The 18257-nt window shown below is 38.9% G+C and overlaps 1 protein-coding gene across 1 annotated transcript in view; it reads right to left on the bottom strand.

Annotated features, from left to right (window-relative positions):
* The window catches only part of LOC121326571 (unconventional myosin-VIIa-like), a 67664-nt gene extending 50456 nt beyond the window's left edge, over positions 1-17208 (bottom strand). Inside the window, exons 1-14 of the mRNA XM_041269910.1 lie at positions 17191-17208; positions 16163-16264; positions 15253-15405; positions 13648-13832; positions 10626-10747; positions 10388-10530; positions 9239-9352; positions 8734-8887; positions 7248-7324; positions 4408-4527; positions 3173-3315; positions 2488-2698; positions 628-763; positions 41-201 (exon numbers count right to left, since the gene is read on the bottom strand). Coding sequence (XP_041125844.1) covers positions 41-201; positions 628-763; positions 2488-2698; positions 3173-3315; positions 4408-4527; positions 7248-7324; positions 8734-8887; positions 9239-9352; positions 10388-10530; positions 10626-10747; positions 13648-13832; positions 15253-15405; positions 16163-16264; positions 17191-17208 — 1839 coding nt within the window. The remainder of the gene's footprint in view (positions 1-40; positions 202-627; positions 764-2487; positions 2699-3172; positions 3316-4407; positions 4528-7247; positions 7325-8733; positions 8888-9238; positions 9353-10387; positions 10531-10625; positions 10748-13647; positions 13833-15252; positions 15406-16162; positions 16265-17190) is intronic.
* Between the last annotated feature and the right edge of the window lie 1049 nt (positions 17209-18257).

Raw genomic sequence — 18257 nt, 5'->3', positions numbered from 1 at the left:
AGCTGACCTTAAGAGAGTTGGTAGGTGTGTGGATTCTAGCCTTCAGAGAGTTGGTAGGAGTGTGGATTCTGGGATTGCTGGTCTTGATCGTGGTGGACTCTAGTTCTATCTCAAAGGTCTGTTTGAGGAGTTTGTTGGAGGACTTGTGCACAAGCTGGATGAAGTCAGAATTTAATGTGTCACGATTTTTCTCCAGGAAACCTGAGGAGGGTCAGAGGAAACACTGAAAGCCATGCCTGCTATCCTGTTTGCATATGCATAACTATAAAGTCAACTACTTTAGCACGTATTAGAATCACATGATAGGTACTGCAAGCAAAGGAATTTCCTCCATGGCTCAGTTCATCATGCCACAATCATTCTTTCTTATGGGCCTGGGGGTACTTCGATAACCACCTCACTAAACATCATTGACCCCATTGCCACTTGATTGAAGGGTGGTCCCACGTGATGTCTTGATGACCCCACCATTCCCATGACTGTGGGTTAAGGAGGGCATTGGGCAGTTGAACGACTCCACCTGTCTGAAGGGTGTGGTCTCTTGAGTTCAATGAGCGCAACATATCACTACTAGAGGGAAAAGAAAGGACCCCATAGAAAGCCTGAGCCCAGCCCACAAAGCCCTACCATTGGCTTCATAGTACACAATCCCAGCGAAATGCTTGATGCCAAATGTGGTTTCATGGGAGCTCTTGGGAGGCAGGTAGATATTACTCTTGCTGTGATGGGAGTTCATCTTATTCAGCATGGTGATGTCAGTACCCTGGGAGAAACACAGACAGGACAGGAAAGTGAGCCAATGGGAATTCATAATTAACATTCAACCAGCAGTAATGGTGCAAGAGAATCTATATTGTTTTTAAGATTGAGAAAGAAGCCAGGTTTAGATGGATTAAGGTATCTGGTCAGTGACCTTGCTATACCTTAAATTATGATACATCTTGGAAACTAAGTAGATCAAAATTCAGACAATACTTGATGGGGTAATGATGTAATGTCAGCTGGAGTTAGGATAAAACCAAATACATAACATGTATACTGATACACAATGAAAATGCAAGATTTACATCAATAGAACATTGGGCACATAAATAATGTTATTTACATTTTAAATAGTGAGCAGACAGGTTTGTTGATTGTTTGAATAGTATTGTTCCTTGGGATAACAAAATACTGAGCTCAAGTCATGTGATTTCATAAAAACACCAGGTGCTCAGTGTTTGGTATTTGAGTTGAGTTAAAATTGCCAAAATGAGTTGATTAAGAATCTGTATAAATAGCCATTCGAACAGACATAATTTTAATTAACACAAGAACAGTGAAAGATATGACCATGCCCCGCTTGAGTAATGAAGATCACCTGGTTGCTATCGGCATGATTGAAGGTGGCCTGTCTTTGAGAGAAGTTGTCTGGAGAATGAGATGCTCTGCTTCAACAATCAGCAGACTAGTCCAGAGAAACCTGGAAACCGGCATTGTGAGGGACAGGCCACGTCCTGGAAGGCAGAGGGTCACCACACCGGCCTCAAGACAACCAGTGGGATGGTGGAAATGTGATGATGTGGGGAAGAATCTTCTTTAAGAAAAGAATGCCTTTGGTGCAGATTGAGGGCAACCTTACTGCTCAGCGATACATTGACAAAGTTCCTGAGGCCACAGTTTTTCCGTTCCTGCAAGCCAATCCGGAAGTGTTGATTTTCCAGCAGGACAATGCAAGACCACACAGTGCTAGGATTACAATTGCACGACTTCAAGAAAACAATGTTGAGGTCTTGCCGTGGCCAGATTTTTCTCCTGATCTGAGTCCAATAGAACGTCTGTGGGACCAAATCACCAATGCCATCCACAGGAAACAATCAAGACCAGCCAACCTTTGCCAGCTGGCTGAAGCTACACAGGAAGAGTGGCAGAACATCCCACAGCAGTCTATCCAGAGGTTGATCAGGTCTATGCGTCAATGCTGCCAGGATTATGTTAATGCTCATAGAGGTCATACCTGATACTAACTTTGTAATGTTTTCATTTTGACAGTGTGTCAAGTTTCATAGTGAAAACTTACAATTCTCTGATCTGTATTTCTGTTCAAATTTTCTGTGATTTTCTTTGATATCTATGCTTAAAATATTTGATTAAATCCATTAGACCCAAATGTTGTGTTTCTTTTGTGCGTCTGTATATAAAATAAACCAACATATTCCAAATAGGAAAAATCATAAAATCATATTACCATATCTTATTACCCAATAACCCCTTAAGTAAACCAGTCCCAAATAAGTGGTAATCATCATCATCTTCTTCTTGATTTTATTGGAGAGCCATACACTGCATACCATCACACCACAGGACAGAACAAAATAGTCAAGTCAAAACAAAAGATAGGATTTGTAGAATTCCTGATATTCCTAATGTTGGAGGTCCTGCCCTGCTAAAATAATGTCAGAACCAATCATTTCTGTGGTGGTGTGGATGGGATGGAGAGGGTGTTACCTTGGGGAAGTGACTCTCCTCTTCAATGAGTGCAATCACACTGAGGGGCTTGACAGCCAGCACATCCAGGGCATGCTGGTTATCACTGAAGTTGATTTGCTGCCAGCCAATGTCCTCGCGAGAGTACTCCTCCTGCTCCAGCTTGAACACATGCTTCACAAAGAACTGCTGCAGCTGCTCATTGGCAAAGTTTATACACAGCTGCTCGAAACTGCACAAAACAGAAATAAACTTGCCATTTGATAGCTTCTGACATGCAAACAGCCCCTAGCTGTAGTAATAAAAGCTCTTATCTTTAAGTATTGTTATGTCCTTAAAATAACAGCCATACAATGAAAGATGGCTTGAACCATTTTGAATTAAAGACTATCATTCATCAAATATCCAGCTTCTTATGTTTTTAAGTGGGATTAACAGAAAATGAGATGCATTTAATGGTGTGCAAGAAAATACCTGGATAGGAGTCTTCCTACAAACAGCAGCTATGCTATAGGTGTGACAGGGCAAGAATGTATATTAGTATAAAAAAAACACCATAACAAAATCTGGACAATTCTGGAATGTCTAATACATACATAAGCTTTCCACACTTTCAGCATATTCTTGCCTAACAATCACAGAGCTCCATTTCCTAAAGGCCTGGGTTTGCTTTTCAGTCTGAGCCCACCCAGAGGAGGCAGTCTACCTGTTTGTTTTGAAGTTCTCAAACCCGAAGATGTCCAGCAGGCCTATAGAACGGCGGATGTTTTTGGGGTCTGCAGAGGGGGGTTTGTAAATGGCCTCATTGATTTTATTCACAATCCACACAAACAACCGTCCATAAATCGCCTAGGAAGAAATGAAACGCAGAGAGAAGTCAGGACACATTTGATCTGGATACATTTTTTTAAAACTGATATATGATTTAATTGGAGTTACCTAAAGAAATATAGATCCATACAATTTAGTAAAACCAAAAAATTCTATAGATGTAATTAAATCTTTATCTCGAGAATTCCAGGTAGATTAAACCTGAAACACTGTCCATATATTTAATTAACTTAAGAACATAGCTTACAATAGTCTGAGAAAAGTCCATATAGTCTAGTCAGGTAATTTCCAACAGAGAATTTTCAGTTCTCAGGTATCTTGCCTCTGTCTTTCAGCCAATACACCAGCTTATTTCTGTGAGGTTTTATTTATTTATTTATTATAATTTTTCTGCTTGTATAGAACAACATTTGGTTACAATTTTTATTTAGAATTGTGATGTCATCATACCGTACCATCATTTTACCATATTTGTCTAGATTTTGGAAACATACAGATGAGTGCAGTATTTTTGTTTGATTAAACATTTTACCTTTTCAAAAATCTGCCAGTTTTAAGGGACAGATAGGAAAATATTAATTTTACTCATACAAAACTACATTTCCTGATAATTTTGATGGAGATATTGGGTTAAAAAATTTTTTTTTAATTTTTTGCACAGCCTCAAAACAATGTCACAGAAAAAACTAAAACAAATGGTTATCCGAAACTGAGAATAGCCAAATTTGTTATTGTGTTATACTTAATTGTTGCCACCATGGTTTTAAAGCAATGCGTGTTTAATTCACAGTATGGTTCTTATGATGCTTGACATTATTAGGATGAAATTACCATAAAATGACACCCACCTGCACACATTTTTAAAGTTTGTTGTAAACCCATGTTGTGGTGAAAATGAGTAGGGTGAGGTGTTTTTTTTACCCCTTGAATAATAGCTAAAATATAATAGTATGCTACCTCTATTTTAGTGGTAAACATGTGTTTCTCACTCTGTTTTACTAATCTATATGCGTTTCCATATACTTTGTCTGTGTAACTCTTTGTCTATGTGCCAGTATGCACTTCTCTGTTGTCCTGTCCTCCTTGCTGTCTCTCTGCCTGACTATGTACCTTGACGAAGGCGTCTCTGCTGTCCTTTGCCTGTTTGAAGCTGAGTGGAGTGGAGACGCTCTCCCCACGGATCAGGATGGATCGCTTGGTCAGGCTGTCTTCAAGCTCTTTTGCTTCCACCTGACAACAGGCAAACACTTTTAACATTCTTTTATATGTCTCCCTTTTGGGAGAATCAGACATTATGTTTTAGAATTAATTGTTAGAAGCAGTCTGGAAGCTGGAGTTTGAGGCGACCCAATTTGTTTGTTTTTTTAACATTGCTAGATCTGCTAATTTGTTAACCCAGCAACAAATAGTACTAAATACTGGATACCATCAAGGCATAGATCCATACATGTTTAAATGAAACAAAAATTATATATATATATATATATATATATATATATATATATATATATATATATATATATATATATATTATGAGACAAGACAAGGAGAAGAGAAAGAGTAGTTCTCAGGAACACACGCGTACACCTCCCAGGAGGACACGGGCTGAAGAACACTAATTTGATTATTGTTTTATTGTTTAATTACATTTAATTGTAGAATTAGTAATTATCCCCTGTACCTGGCTATCATTGTAAATTACAACCAGGTGCAGGGTCTTTAAAGAGAGCAGCCAGTATGTTCTAGGCTGCTGTAATGTGAAGAGCCCGACTCTGTGTTGTTAAAGGAAAGAAAAGGTCCTGTGTAAATCCTTTTTGTGCAACATATGTTTGTGAATGTAAAGTGTGGTTTTGTTTTAAATCGGTAAGCAGAGTAGCTGCCCGATTTGGTAGGTTAAGGTTCTTGTGAAAGAGTTTCCATACAGAGTTAGGTTTTATTTTTGTTTGTTTAATTTTTTCTGTGAAAATAAAAAAAGTGCAACCTCTCTTTGAAAAATCAAGTGTTTTGTGTTTGGCTGGGTCATTAAAAAGTGCTGAAAAAGAACCCGAAGGACTGAAATCCTTCACACTATATATATATATATATATATATATATATATATATATATATATATATATATATATATATATATATATATATATATATATATATATACACACACACACACACACACACACACACACACATACATATATATATATATATATATATATATATATATATATATATATATATATATATATAATATAATATCACACACACACACACTGCCTATAGAAAGTCTACACCCCCTTGAACTTTTTTCATATTTTGTTGTCAGTGCCTCAGAGTTTCATGCATTTAAATGAGGATTTTTTTCCCATTTATCTACACACCATACTCCACACTGTTAAGGGGAAAAAAGTTTTTATTGAGAAAAAAAATTATATTAAATACAAAACTCATAATTGGATACTGTATTAACCCTGAGTTAATACTTGGTGGAAGCACCTTTGGCAGCAATTACAGCTGTGAGTCTGTTGGGATAGGTCTCTAACTTTGTACACCTAGATTTGGCAATATTTGACCATTCTTATTTACAAAACTGTTCAAGCTCTGTCAACTTCTTTGGGGAGCATTGACGGACAGCAATCTTAAGCCATGCCACAAATTTTCAATTGGATTTAGGTCGGGGCTCTGACTGGGCCACTCAAGGACATTTACCTTTTTGTTCCTTAGCCACTCCAGTGTAACTTTGGCTGGGTGCTTTGGGTCGTTGTCATGCTAAAAAGTGAACTTCATTCCCAGTTTCAGCTTTCTTGCAGAGGGCAGCCAGTTTTCCTCAAGGACTTCTCTGTACTTTGCTCCATTCATTTTCCTTTTATCCCTACAAGTGCCCCAGTCCCTGCCAATGACATGATGCTGCCACCACCGTGTTTCACAGTAGGGATGGTGTTCTTTAGGTGATGCGTTGTGTTGGGTTTGCGCCAAACACAACGCTTTGCATTTAGACCAAAAAGTTCCATTTTACTTACGTCAGACCACAAAACTATTTGCCACATGGCTACAGAATCTCCCTAGTGTTTTTTGGCATACTTCAAATGGGATTCAATGTGGGCTATCTTGAGTAATGGCTTCCTTCTTGCCACCCTACCATACAGGCCAGATTTCTGGTGTGCTTGGGATATTGTTGTCACATGCACACTTTGACCAGTCTTGGCTATAAATGCATGTAGCTCTTGTAAAGTTGCCATTGGCCTCTTGGTAGCCTCTCTGATCAGTCTCCTTCTTGCTCGGTCATCCAGTTTGGAGGGACGGCCTGATCTAGGCAGGGTCTTGGTGGTGCCATACACCTTCCACTTCTTAGTAATCATCTTGATCATGCTTCAAGGCCTTTGATATTTTTTTATACCCATCTCCTGATCTGTGCCTTTTAACAACTTTGTCCCAGAGTTCTTTTGAAAGCGCTTTGGTGCTCATGGTTAAGTCTTTGCTTTGAAATGCACTAACCAGCAGAGGGAACCTACAGGAACTGCTGAATTTATCCTGAAATCACGTGAATCACTACAATTTAATACAGATGGAGGCCACTTAACTTGGTATGTGATTTTGAAGGTGATTGGTTACACCTGAGCTAATTTAGGATTGTTATTACAAGGGGGGTGGACACTTATCCAACCAAGCTATTTCAGTTTTTATTTTTAATTAATTTTCTGCAAATTTCTAGAATATTTTTTTCACTTGGAAGTTGTGGGTAGGATGTGTAAATAAATGAAAAAAAAAACCAAACAATTTTAATGCATTTCAATTCCAGGCTATAAGGCAAAAAAAACAAAAGGTGAAAATTTTGAAAAGGGGGTGTAGACTTTCAATAGGCACTATATATATATATATATATATATATATATATATATATATATATATATATATATATATATATATATATATATATATATATGTATATATATTACCTCCAGAAGCTCTGTGGCTATGCCGAGATGGGGAGATGACAGCACATCACAGCTCTCCATAGTCTCACAGACAGTAGCTGGGAAAAAAGGAACAATGAGAATTGATTTTACTAAGAAAAAAAAAAAGAAAAACCCAGACAGCTGGAGACTAGACATTGAAACAAAGATGTACACTATGTGAACTGCAACTCAGACCTTCATAATCCTGGTTGAGTCATTGCAAAAAACTCAGTTTTGCTGTGAAATAAAAAAGGAACAAAACATCCAGTGATTCTGCATTGGTTCTAATTAAATAATTGGTGTACCACTGCTTGTTTGGAAACTTTGTACCAGTGCAGGAACTCTGCATTAGTGTAAGAGCAACCAACCATATTTGAGATTTGAAGGAACACAGAACAGTTCTAATAATTGTATTATTGAATATAAGAAATATATAAGAAATTAATCTCTATTTACAGCATTTGTGGCTATTCTAGCAATTCAGGGATGAGTTGTTCAGTAACTGGGTTTTCACCAGAGTTTTGACTGGAGCTGAAGTGTATAATGGCTGTATCACTTTTGTATCATCACTGTACATGTAGCTGATGTACAGGGTAATGGCTGTCATGATGGCTGCCCAGCTGGGTTTTTAAAACCATTACACTGTAGGTTTATAGCAATCAAAGGGCACATAAGGACCATTTTATTTTATCATTTTACATGTTTCCATGTGTTGCTACAACTGTTTACGTAAGGTGTGTGTAATGTTTGAATTTCTTTCTTTTTTTCTTTACATTTTGACCACTTTTCTAAAACTTTTAAATAGCATTCCCTGCTTCAAGATGGCTTTACATGTACCTTCATTTCCCATCATCCTCCTGCTCACATATGTAACCTAGATGTATTTGCCAGTGTGCAAGAGGATGATGAGAAATGTAATTTTGAGAGGTCCATGGGAACATGTAACACAATCAAATAAAAAGGTCCTTATGTACCCTTTAAGTTATGTTTCAGGAAAGATATTAACATTGTGTATTTTGTTTCTCCTCAATAGCCAGTATTATTGATATAAACCTACAGCTTGCTGAAGATCTTTTTAAGGTTTCCCATAGTAAAAGCATAGCAAAGTGTGATAAAGTACAGTGAAAGCATGGTAAAGCATAGGTAAGCATGTAAAGCATATTTCAGAAACATGGCAAGCTTTGGTAAACTGTAGTAAATGCATTGTATAACCATGGGGAAAGCATAGGAAAACTGTAAAATTTCTGTGGTAAACTTTTATAAAGGTGTATTCCTAATTTATCAAACTTCTTGTTACTGTGACAAACTTTTATAATGATGCATACTTAATTTATCCAACTTCTTGTTTTGGTTCCATGGCATGGCACATAACGTTATCTGTCTTCATAGTAAATTTGCTAAAATGCAACCACATATACCTTTAAAAGAGTCAGACTGAAATTATGAAACAAACAGTGCTATCCTCCTTAAACCCCCAGCCCAGTACCTTCAAAGTCCAGGTTGCCCAGGTGCAGTATGGATGCCAGCAGCTTCATGATGTCCCAGTGATCTGAATCTTTTAACATTAGGATCTTCATGGCCGAGCGGATGTGGGCATACTCCTTTATATCATCCTGTCCCTCACAGAATGTGCAGTCACCCTACAGAGACACAGTACCCCAAATCAGCATACCATCCTTGTACATTAGTGAGGTGGGTCACTATCTACCACTAGCAACTTCTATCTATGAAGCTCAATCTTCACTTTTTCTGTTCTATTTTGTAAATCTGATTTATAAATGACCACATGGCCAACTGTCAGCAGATATAAAAGATACTAAAAACAACTAGTATTTTATTTTATTTTTTTGGTATCCGGTTATTCAATCTCAATTTTCTGCCTACTGCTGCATGGCATTTCCATAGAGGACACTGAAGCCCCTTGTTCATGTTCAATGTGTTTTATGGTTCAGATGGGCATTGGTGAGCATGCAGGAGAGCTATGGAGTTACCATAGTTAAGTAGTGGTATTCTGCTGCTGCTCCTAGGGACAGGGCTTTCTTCTGCTCGTCACTCATCCCCATCAGCATGCAGTAGAAGATGTGATAGTTCCTCTCCTGTGGGGCCTGCATTAACATTGCATTAACTAACATGAAACGCATTCTATAAATATTTAACATAATTGTAACTAACAAAATCATTGCATACTTTTTCCACATATTCAGCCCAAAACTATGCTCTAGCAAACATGCATTTTGTTTTAAAATGTGACATCTGGTACTACACTAGGCTAAAGTAATCTCTTTTCTACCCCTTCAAGGCCTTATTTCCTGTCAGTAACCAACCAGCTGCTTCCTCTCATGACTGATATGTTTTGCAGCCAGTAAGACGCTTTGACCCCTGATAAGACACTGCTGAGTTGAAATGACCTAGGAAGTGAAGTGGTACACATTTCCTGGAAGGTAAAGCAAGCAAACCGAGAACTTTCTTTTACCTAGTGCACTATCTGATTCTGATGTTTCAAAATGAAAATACATTTTGCTAAAATGTGTGTTTCTTTCAAAACTGCACATTTGAGATGTTTTATAGTAACTAACATTCAACTTTAAATGAAACAAGTGATGCAAAATGCTACCCTCCCTAGGCTTGAGACATTTCTGAGGTAAAGCAGTATGTGTTGCAGTTAACAATACACAAGAGCAGTACAGATATCTTACTAATATAATGAATACTGTATATTCAAATACTAATGAAAACAAACCAGGACGCAAAAACCAGGTGGAGATAGTAAGTGGAGATTGACTTAGGACAGAGGGAAGGAGACACTGCTTCACACAGGGAGTGGCGAGGGTATGGAATGGGCTATCTAGATATGTTGTTGAGGCAGAATCACTGGGATTCTTCAAGACACAACTTGACAAGGTTCTGAGATCAATCAGATACTGTGACCTGGATAAGAATAGATGGTCTGAGTATGTTATAAACACCTCAAGCTTTACATTGTCCTGTCAAGAAGACCATTAGGAGAATAAGAATATTGTTCTGACATGAGAGCTCAACCGTTACATGCAGGTCCGTCACTGTTTGGATATAGTGCTATCCACAGCGTTGGCGTAAACAGTAAACAGCGTAAGCAAAGCCACTGTTCCCACACACTGTACCTGGTGACAGACACGAGACTTTTCAAGGAGGTACTGATCCACTCGGGCCCCCTCAATGGCTCCGTTCTTGTTGAAGTATATATCAATGTACTTCCCAAAGCGACTGGAGTTATCATTCCGGATGGTCTTCGCATTCCCAAAAGCTGAGGAAGGAAAACAACAATAAAAATAACCTCCAAAAATGTCCAGTTATAATTTGCTGTTCAGATCAGAGATAATGTAAGAATATGTGGCTTACCCTCCAGGATGGGAGTTGCCTCAAGGACCTGTTGCTCAATCCAGGAATGCTGGCCACTGACAGCAGCCAGGAACTGCAGCATCAGTTTAGTGCTCTCTGTCTTCCCAGCTCCTGACTCCCCGCTATCAAAATAGGATCGGAGAGCAGAATCAGTAGAACCTTAAAGAGCTACCATATGCAATTTCTTATATTTTAATATATGATTGTGTGTTTGCGGATGTGTAGGAGACAGCCAACATGGATTCAGACAGGATACATACTCATAACCTCCGAGACATATTTGAAGACGTTAATGCAAACCGAGTAAATTAGATAATTTATCAGGACTTCCAAAATTTCAGCATGAAAAAGAACAATCCTTAATCCTTTCATGCTGAAATATTGGAAATAATAAATATATATGTGTGGCAAAGTGCCCACCCCTGTGTATATTTTCTGTTATAGGTTGTGTGTTCGGTGAGTGGAGAACGGAATTGGAGATGGAGGTAATTGTAAAAGTATTAAGTAAAATAGAAGCTCACTGTGTTTTGTTAGTCCGTTTTGTTTGTCTCTTTGTTTTGGCGAATGTGCTGTGTCCTGTGTTTTTGTTTTGTTACAAACCTTTTATTTACTGTCTGTTCGTTCATTAAATGCTGCGCGCAACCATTCACTCAGCTCCACCTCTCTCACTGGCGCTGGAGACGGCAGCAACGGCTCTACTCTCTCTGGAGGCAAAACCGGCAGGCATTCTTCCTCTGCTGGTGGAGATGGGAGCTGCAAGTCAGCTCCCTTCAGCCCAATGAGGATGCAGGTAGGCGTGGCTCCTCCCATTTGGAATGCAACCTATGAAGTCCCATATCGGCAGCCAAGTAATTGATCACCACGGTTGCCGGGTTCACGAAGGGCACTAGGTAGAAATGTTGTTCCCAACGTTCCCAACGTTCCCCATCTCTGGCCCACAGCAGGTCAACAACCAGTGGGAGGTCCTTCCCGCTCCACTCCGAGTCATACATCCAGTCCAGCATCTCCTCAGAGGACAGGAAAGGCTCTGTCTCCTCCCTCTTGGGCTCTAGTTCCTCCTCCTCCTCCTGCAGTCATTGCTGCTGCTTTCCTCTCCCACTTCTTCTCCCCATTTTTTATTTTATTTTTATTTCCCCACCCCCCCACACACAAAAAAAAACGTCCATTTTTTTTTTTTTTTCCCCCAAGGAACTGCAGTCCCTGCTATGGTCTGCATCTAGGAGGCGCTGGTAGTCCCGGTTCTGACACCATGTGTCACAAAGACGGCCTGAGTGGGGGACATCAGACCAGAAACAGGAACCCGGAAATAAACAGAGAGAGAGGTGGAGTTTGGTGGAGCTGAGCGAATGGTTTCGCTCAGCATTTAATGAATGAACAGACAGTAAATAAAAGGTTTGTAACAAAACAAAAACACAGGACACGTCTCATTCACCAAAACAGAGAGACAAACAAAACGGACTAACACTAAACAAAACACAGTGAGCTTCTATTTTTCTTAATACTTTTACAATTACCTCCGTCCCCAATCCCTTTCTCCACTCACCGAACACACAACCTATAACAGAAAATACACACAGGGGCGGGCACTTTGCCACAATATGTCATTGCAAATTGTTTCTATTTTTTCCCATTGCTTTAATGGGGAAAGAACGGTATATGGGGTCATCGTGCATGTCTCCATATTTATTTATTTTTATCCGTCCCCATATGTAGTCGCTAGGGTCAAAGTAATTGTAGCTAAAAAAATAATTATATAAATCTTACCCATGTTATACTCTCACTGGCTGCTTAGGTCTCAATTGTGCAGTTTTTAAAGAAGCATAAAAACATGTATTTACATTTTAAAACAGACACTTAGTGTTGCACTAGTTTACAGGAAATTCCCAGTTTGCTTGCCATGCCTTCCAGGAAGTCTGTTACTGCTTTACTTCCTTGTTAATTTCACTCCAGGAGTGTCTTCTGAGTCAAAGATGTTACTGGCTGAAAGCATGCCAGTCAATAGGGGAAGCAGTTGATAGGGTATGACAGGAAATAAGCCAATAAAGGGGTGGGCACAATGTTATGCTCCAGCTGAAATTACTCAGGAAGTGCAATACAGTCTAAAAGCATGTCTTGTAGAAAATATATATTTATTTAACCTAGAGCCAAAGGTTTTAAAATTCAAATACATGTTTCCTAAAACACAAGTTTCTTTCAAACTGCATATGTGAGACTTTAATAAATGGATGTGGTATGTTAAATGGATATAAGGTATATAAATGGATGATAAGGTATGTAACTATTTTGTTAGCTACAATTACTTTAAGCTCAAACCAGTTTTAAACAAAGGTAGTACATGCACAAGGAATAATAACTGGTTAAAACATAGGAGATCAATGTATTTGTAAGGAGGGTAACTATTAGTATGGACCAAGAACTCAGTGTGGTGTGTCAAGGATCAATGCTTAGACCCCTGCTCTTTCTAATCTACATGAATAGCACAAGCGATAGGTAGCAAGCTGTAAAATTTGCAAAGCTAAGTTGAGTATTTGACAGGTATGCAGTTTCATAGGAAATCCAGAATGGTTTAGACTGCACACAGAATTGGACAGACCAATCCCAGGACTAATGAGTTATGAAGATAAGCTGAATCTAATTACCATAGAAGTTTTGAAAAATCCTAAAAGGTATCAACAAAGTATACCCAACACACTATTTCAAGTGTAAGGTAGGCACTCATCATTGCGAGTGAGACAAGCTACCTGAACCCTCTTCTGACAACAGACCATCTCCACACCTGAGTTATCTCCCAGAGAATTAGGTAACTGGTCGTTGTCTGATTTCCGTTTAAAACTAGGTACCACATTAGTTGTGTCTAATGAAAATGTGTAAGCTATAGGTGTGTAACTTTTGAAACCTACTAAGACAGGAAGTGGTATTGTGTATTATGTTTCTTTACGTTCAGTATATACAATATATTAGCTCAAAAAAGACCAATGCAGACAAACAGGAGAGTAACCCAGTTCTTGCTCCCAGATGTCACCTGATGATGCAGCACTGGTCCTTGCGGTGGCGCCGCATGTTGAAGTAGCAGCTGTCTGCAATGGAGAAGATGTGGGGGGGCAGCTCTCCCAGCCGCTTGTTGGTGTAGAGGCGTACCTGCTCTGCAGTGTACAGGGGCAGCAGCTGGTACGGATTCACTGCCACCAGGATAGAGCCTGTGTATGTCTAGAGAGACAGATAGGGATCACTTGACATCTAGCATATCTATTGTACATTACACAGTCAGTGAAGCCTGTTGTCTCGTCATTAAAGAGGACCATATCTATTGTACATTACACAGTCAGTGTAGCGTGCTGTCTTCATTAAAGAGGATCATATCTACTTTACATTACACAGAGTCTGTGTAGCCTGCTGGCTCTTCATTAGAGAGGACTATATCTACTGTACCACTGGAGAGGACCATATCTACCCACCTTGTTCGGTTCCTAGTAGCTGAAATAGTGTAAATCTGAGGAATAACATGTAAAGAAGACAGACTGGTAGAAGAGATTTAGGTCAATTCAGTTGTTCAACACAGTATCCACATACCTGTCTTTAATATCATTAAAATCAGACCTTCACTAGCGTTTTATACAGATCTATCATCATAAGAAAATAAGAACATTTACGACTGAGGGGAGGCTATTCTGCCCACCTTTGCTCGTCCTGTTCCTATTAGCCGATTTACCTCACAACTTTGTCAACTTGGGTCTTACAGGATTCAAGTGATTCTGCCTCAACAGCATGACTAGGCTGCCCATTCCATACCCTCATCACTCTCCACTCACACACTCTAAGGTGCGCAAGTGCCCCAGGCTTTTGTTTCAACCATGAACTAAATATATTTTTCAGTGCACATACAACAGCAGTTACAGACACTCTCTGACAGTGTGTAGCTCAAGTGATTACTCTAGTCTGTGCTAATCACCAGACTGTAAAACAAAAACAAAAAGGAAAAACAGAGAACTGATTGACCTTTGGAATAGCAATATTATTTAGTAGACACTTTTTATCCAGTATGGCTTACAGAGACTTGGGGCTGAACGATGCATCACAATTACTGTTACAGAGTCATGTACAATAGGACCTTGGTTTTATGTCTCATTTGGAGGACAGAGCACAAGGAGGTTAAGTGACTTGCTGAGGGTTACACACACAGTGAGTTAATGGCTGGGATTGACAAGCCCCTTTCTTTCACCACTGGACCACCAAGCCTCCTATCAATTATAAAATATTTTGATATTAAATATATAAAAACTAGCAGTGAAACAGGTCCCAGATATAATGGTGTCTCAATCTGGTGCAAGCTTGTTATCGCTGAATGCACACTATTTACTACTCTCTATTGTTGCTTTGGCATATATCATCCTTTGCTATGCTTTCTAATTATTCTATAGATATTCTCCATTTGCTCAAATTTGCCATAGTTGCAGAGCAGAAGAAATTATATTTATACACTAAAACCACCTCTTGGAAACCCAGCATTTTCAGAAGCAGCCCCTGTGGTTGAAACAGCCTGGTAACAATCTAAGAAGAAACGGCAATAGAGAATTATACACACCGCACACAGAGCCAAGCTTTTAACAGAACTGCGTATGAAACTTACATAGATGGTGTTCTCCTTGTGCCGGATCATGAGATTCCTCAGGATCCCAGCTTCGTTGAGGTCTCCCAAGCGGATCATATCGTCAACTCCATGGATTGAAGTTGGATGCATTGGCTTAATGGAGCTTTGAGTTTTGGAGTTCACCCAGTGTTCCTGAAACAGGGGCACTGTTGAATCACTAGGTACTGTACATTATCTTCTGTCAAAGACCCAACTCAGACAAACATAGGCAGTGACAGCAAAGCTGAATATACTTCACTAAAAGGTACAGGCAGATACAATATGTCCCAATGCTTGTATATAGTCACATTCTGAGGTAAAGCTTAAAAGAAAAGAGAGGTACTTTCCTTCAGGTTTGTGGTGGATTTGTTTTTAAATTTTCAAGGCCAGTGGTTATTGTGTTTTCCAGTGTGCATAATAAGGCCTTGACTTAATTCTACAAATAGGTTGCAGATATAAAGAGCAAAGGACAAGATCAATAAACTATTTTTTTCCCACAATAAACCTCAAATTTGAAAAACAACATACACCAATTTTTTAAGCAAACAACAGTTTTGGTTTTTAAAATTAGAAATATGTTAATGTAATCAAAAACTGCCTGAATTGTAGATGAAAATGATATATTCAGTGTCTAAACATCCTGAAATAAATACTTTCTTATTCATGTAAATGGTATGGTAATGGTAATTTAGTATTTGCATTTAATAATAAAATGTATGTTAAGTTGATTACAAACTGTATTTGTAGGACTTGTGATTTACTGAACAGTCAAAAGCCAACCCTAATATGAGAAAATGACTGGGGAATCTTAATTTTGTTGGTTCAAGAGTCACGTGAATATCATTTCAGTTAAACAGAAGCAAGAAATTCAGTTTGCAGTGCTGCAGGTTTGGGGAGGTTTGTGACTAACCTTTCCTTCATCGTCGACCAGCAGGATCTCTCCAGTATCAGAGAGCTTCACCTCAGCTCCCATCAGCACCCCAGAGCCGCAGTCCAGCCAAACATAATCTCCCTGCGGGTCCAAGAACACATCAGTTAGGCATTGTATAGAGAAATGCACCTGACTCTCTACGAGTTCTATACAGCCAAGTGGTCAACTGATAACTTTGTAGTCATATACAGTGGTACATAACAGTATTGACTATTTACTTCAATATCTTTACACTAAGGAGCCTACAAGAAACCATAACACACAACAGGGTAATCAAATGTGGTCCAATATCTGCATGGCTGGGGTGCTGCTCAGCACAAAGCAAAGCCAAGTGTCGTTAAACAGCCAAGCGCTGCGGTTCTGAATGGAGTCAGTTCTTAGTGAGTTAAGGGTATCTATCCTGTTTGCTGTTTCCTGTTTGTGGAGGCTTATGCGGATAAACAGGAGGTGTATGCCAGCTCATATAACCTGAGCCCCTGCTAAACTGAAGCCCCTATGTTTTGGTTTGCTGTTGGGTTGCTTCATTATGAAGCAGATGTGGGCTTCTACAGGAAGCAGCAAGTGAGAGTTCAGGCTTGTACTTATACCAGGTAGAGGTGGGAGATTGATAGATGGATGGGTCAGCAACAAAAGCAGTGCTCCGCTTCAACGGCTAGTGATTATGGGTCACCCTAACAAAAGTGCCCCTGAAACCCATTCATATTATCGTCATACAGAAATATATACACATGATTTAATGATAAATACTGTAAAACAAGAACATTTCACAAGGAAGAAATGTTTGCTAATTTCGCGTTTATTAAAAATCCGCAAAATTAATGTGCCCGGAAATATATTATTCATACATTTGCCGTACATTAAAAGAAAAAGAAGTGCAAACATTTTTTTGCAGCAAACATTGACGTTGAAGTTTAAGATTTAGATTTAGTTGCCGCAAAAAAAAAAAAAAAATCCTGTTTTACAGTACATACTTCCCAGAGAACTTGACTCAGTGTAAGGTGTCTTACCTGTCTTAGAATAACCATGGCGATATGTCTTTTCTTCCCTGCAGCCTGCAAGCATGAGACAAATTACATCACCTCAAATATTTATTAGTTGCAGTGTGGCCTGTGCCAGTGTAATCGGGGGACATGCTTAAACCCTTGCTCAGAGTACAGTGTGTTGAATGTTAATGATTTGAAGACTGTGAACACATTACTTAACATCTTATCACAGCAGGCATAGCATTCATTTGAGGTTCAATGTCCATATACCAGTATTTGAAGGGATTTTTCAGATATACAATCCAATATGAATGTCACAATACAACAACAATACATACCATGCTATAATACCTTATTTGGCGTGTAAAATGATAAAAATGATCATAGCATGTGAGATGTTACAATAAGAGAAGGCTATTTGACCTGGTTCCTTGTAGGTGATTGATCACAGAAAGTCAGATTGGAAAGGGTGCTGATGATTCAGCAGCCACAAAATAACTTCATAACCAATTCCTTACACTCTCAGTGTAAAAAAAAGTTCCAGCCCTGTTTCCTAAGTATGCTTCTGTGGCAGAGCAAAGCTCTGCCCTTTTTAAATTGGCAGGGATGGGGTTAATTTCACCTACCTGCCTGGGTTTATTATGTATTATGTTCAGAGGAGGCCTCTGCTTCTCATTGAGGAGGAAGGAGCTGAGGAAGCAGGCTGGTGTTTGTTTTGTGATTTTTGAATTTTTCATAAATCCAGTGAAGGCATTGCCCAGCCTGGAAACCTTATTTTTGTAAGTTTTGTTATCTTTCTATTTGTGTTTAAAGATCTTTATTTTGCCCTTGTGCACTTCATTTTTGTGTTTATTTAAAATAAAATTGTTACTTTTTTGAACTGCAGACTGTCTCTGGGCCGCTATCCACTCACCAGCCTGCCACATTTGGTGTCAGATGCGGGATAGTGCCACCTAGAGGCTCAGAGCAGTATATATATATATATATATATATATTTTTTTTTAATTTTTGGGATTATTTATTTATTTATTTATTTTAGAAAAAATTGGAAAGAGCAGACAGCGGCAAAGGCAGGAAAAGCAGCAGCAGCT

This window comes from Polyodon spathula, chromosome 14 (genome assembly GCF_017654505.1).
Source record: "Polyodon spathula isolate WHYD16114869_AA chromosome 14, ASM1765450v1, whole genome shotgun sequence".
Classification (NCBI taxonomy): domain Eukaryota; kingdom Metazoa; phylum Chordata; class Actinopteri; order Acipenseriformes; family Polyodontidae; genus Polyodon; species Polyodon spathula.
This window is presented reverse-complemented; position numbering and strand designations above follow the sequence as displayed.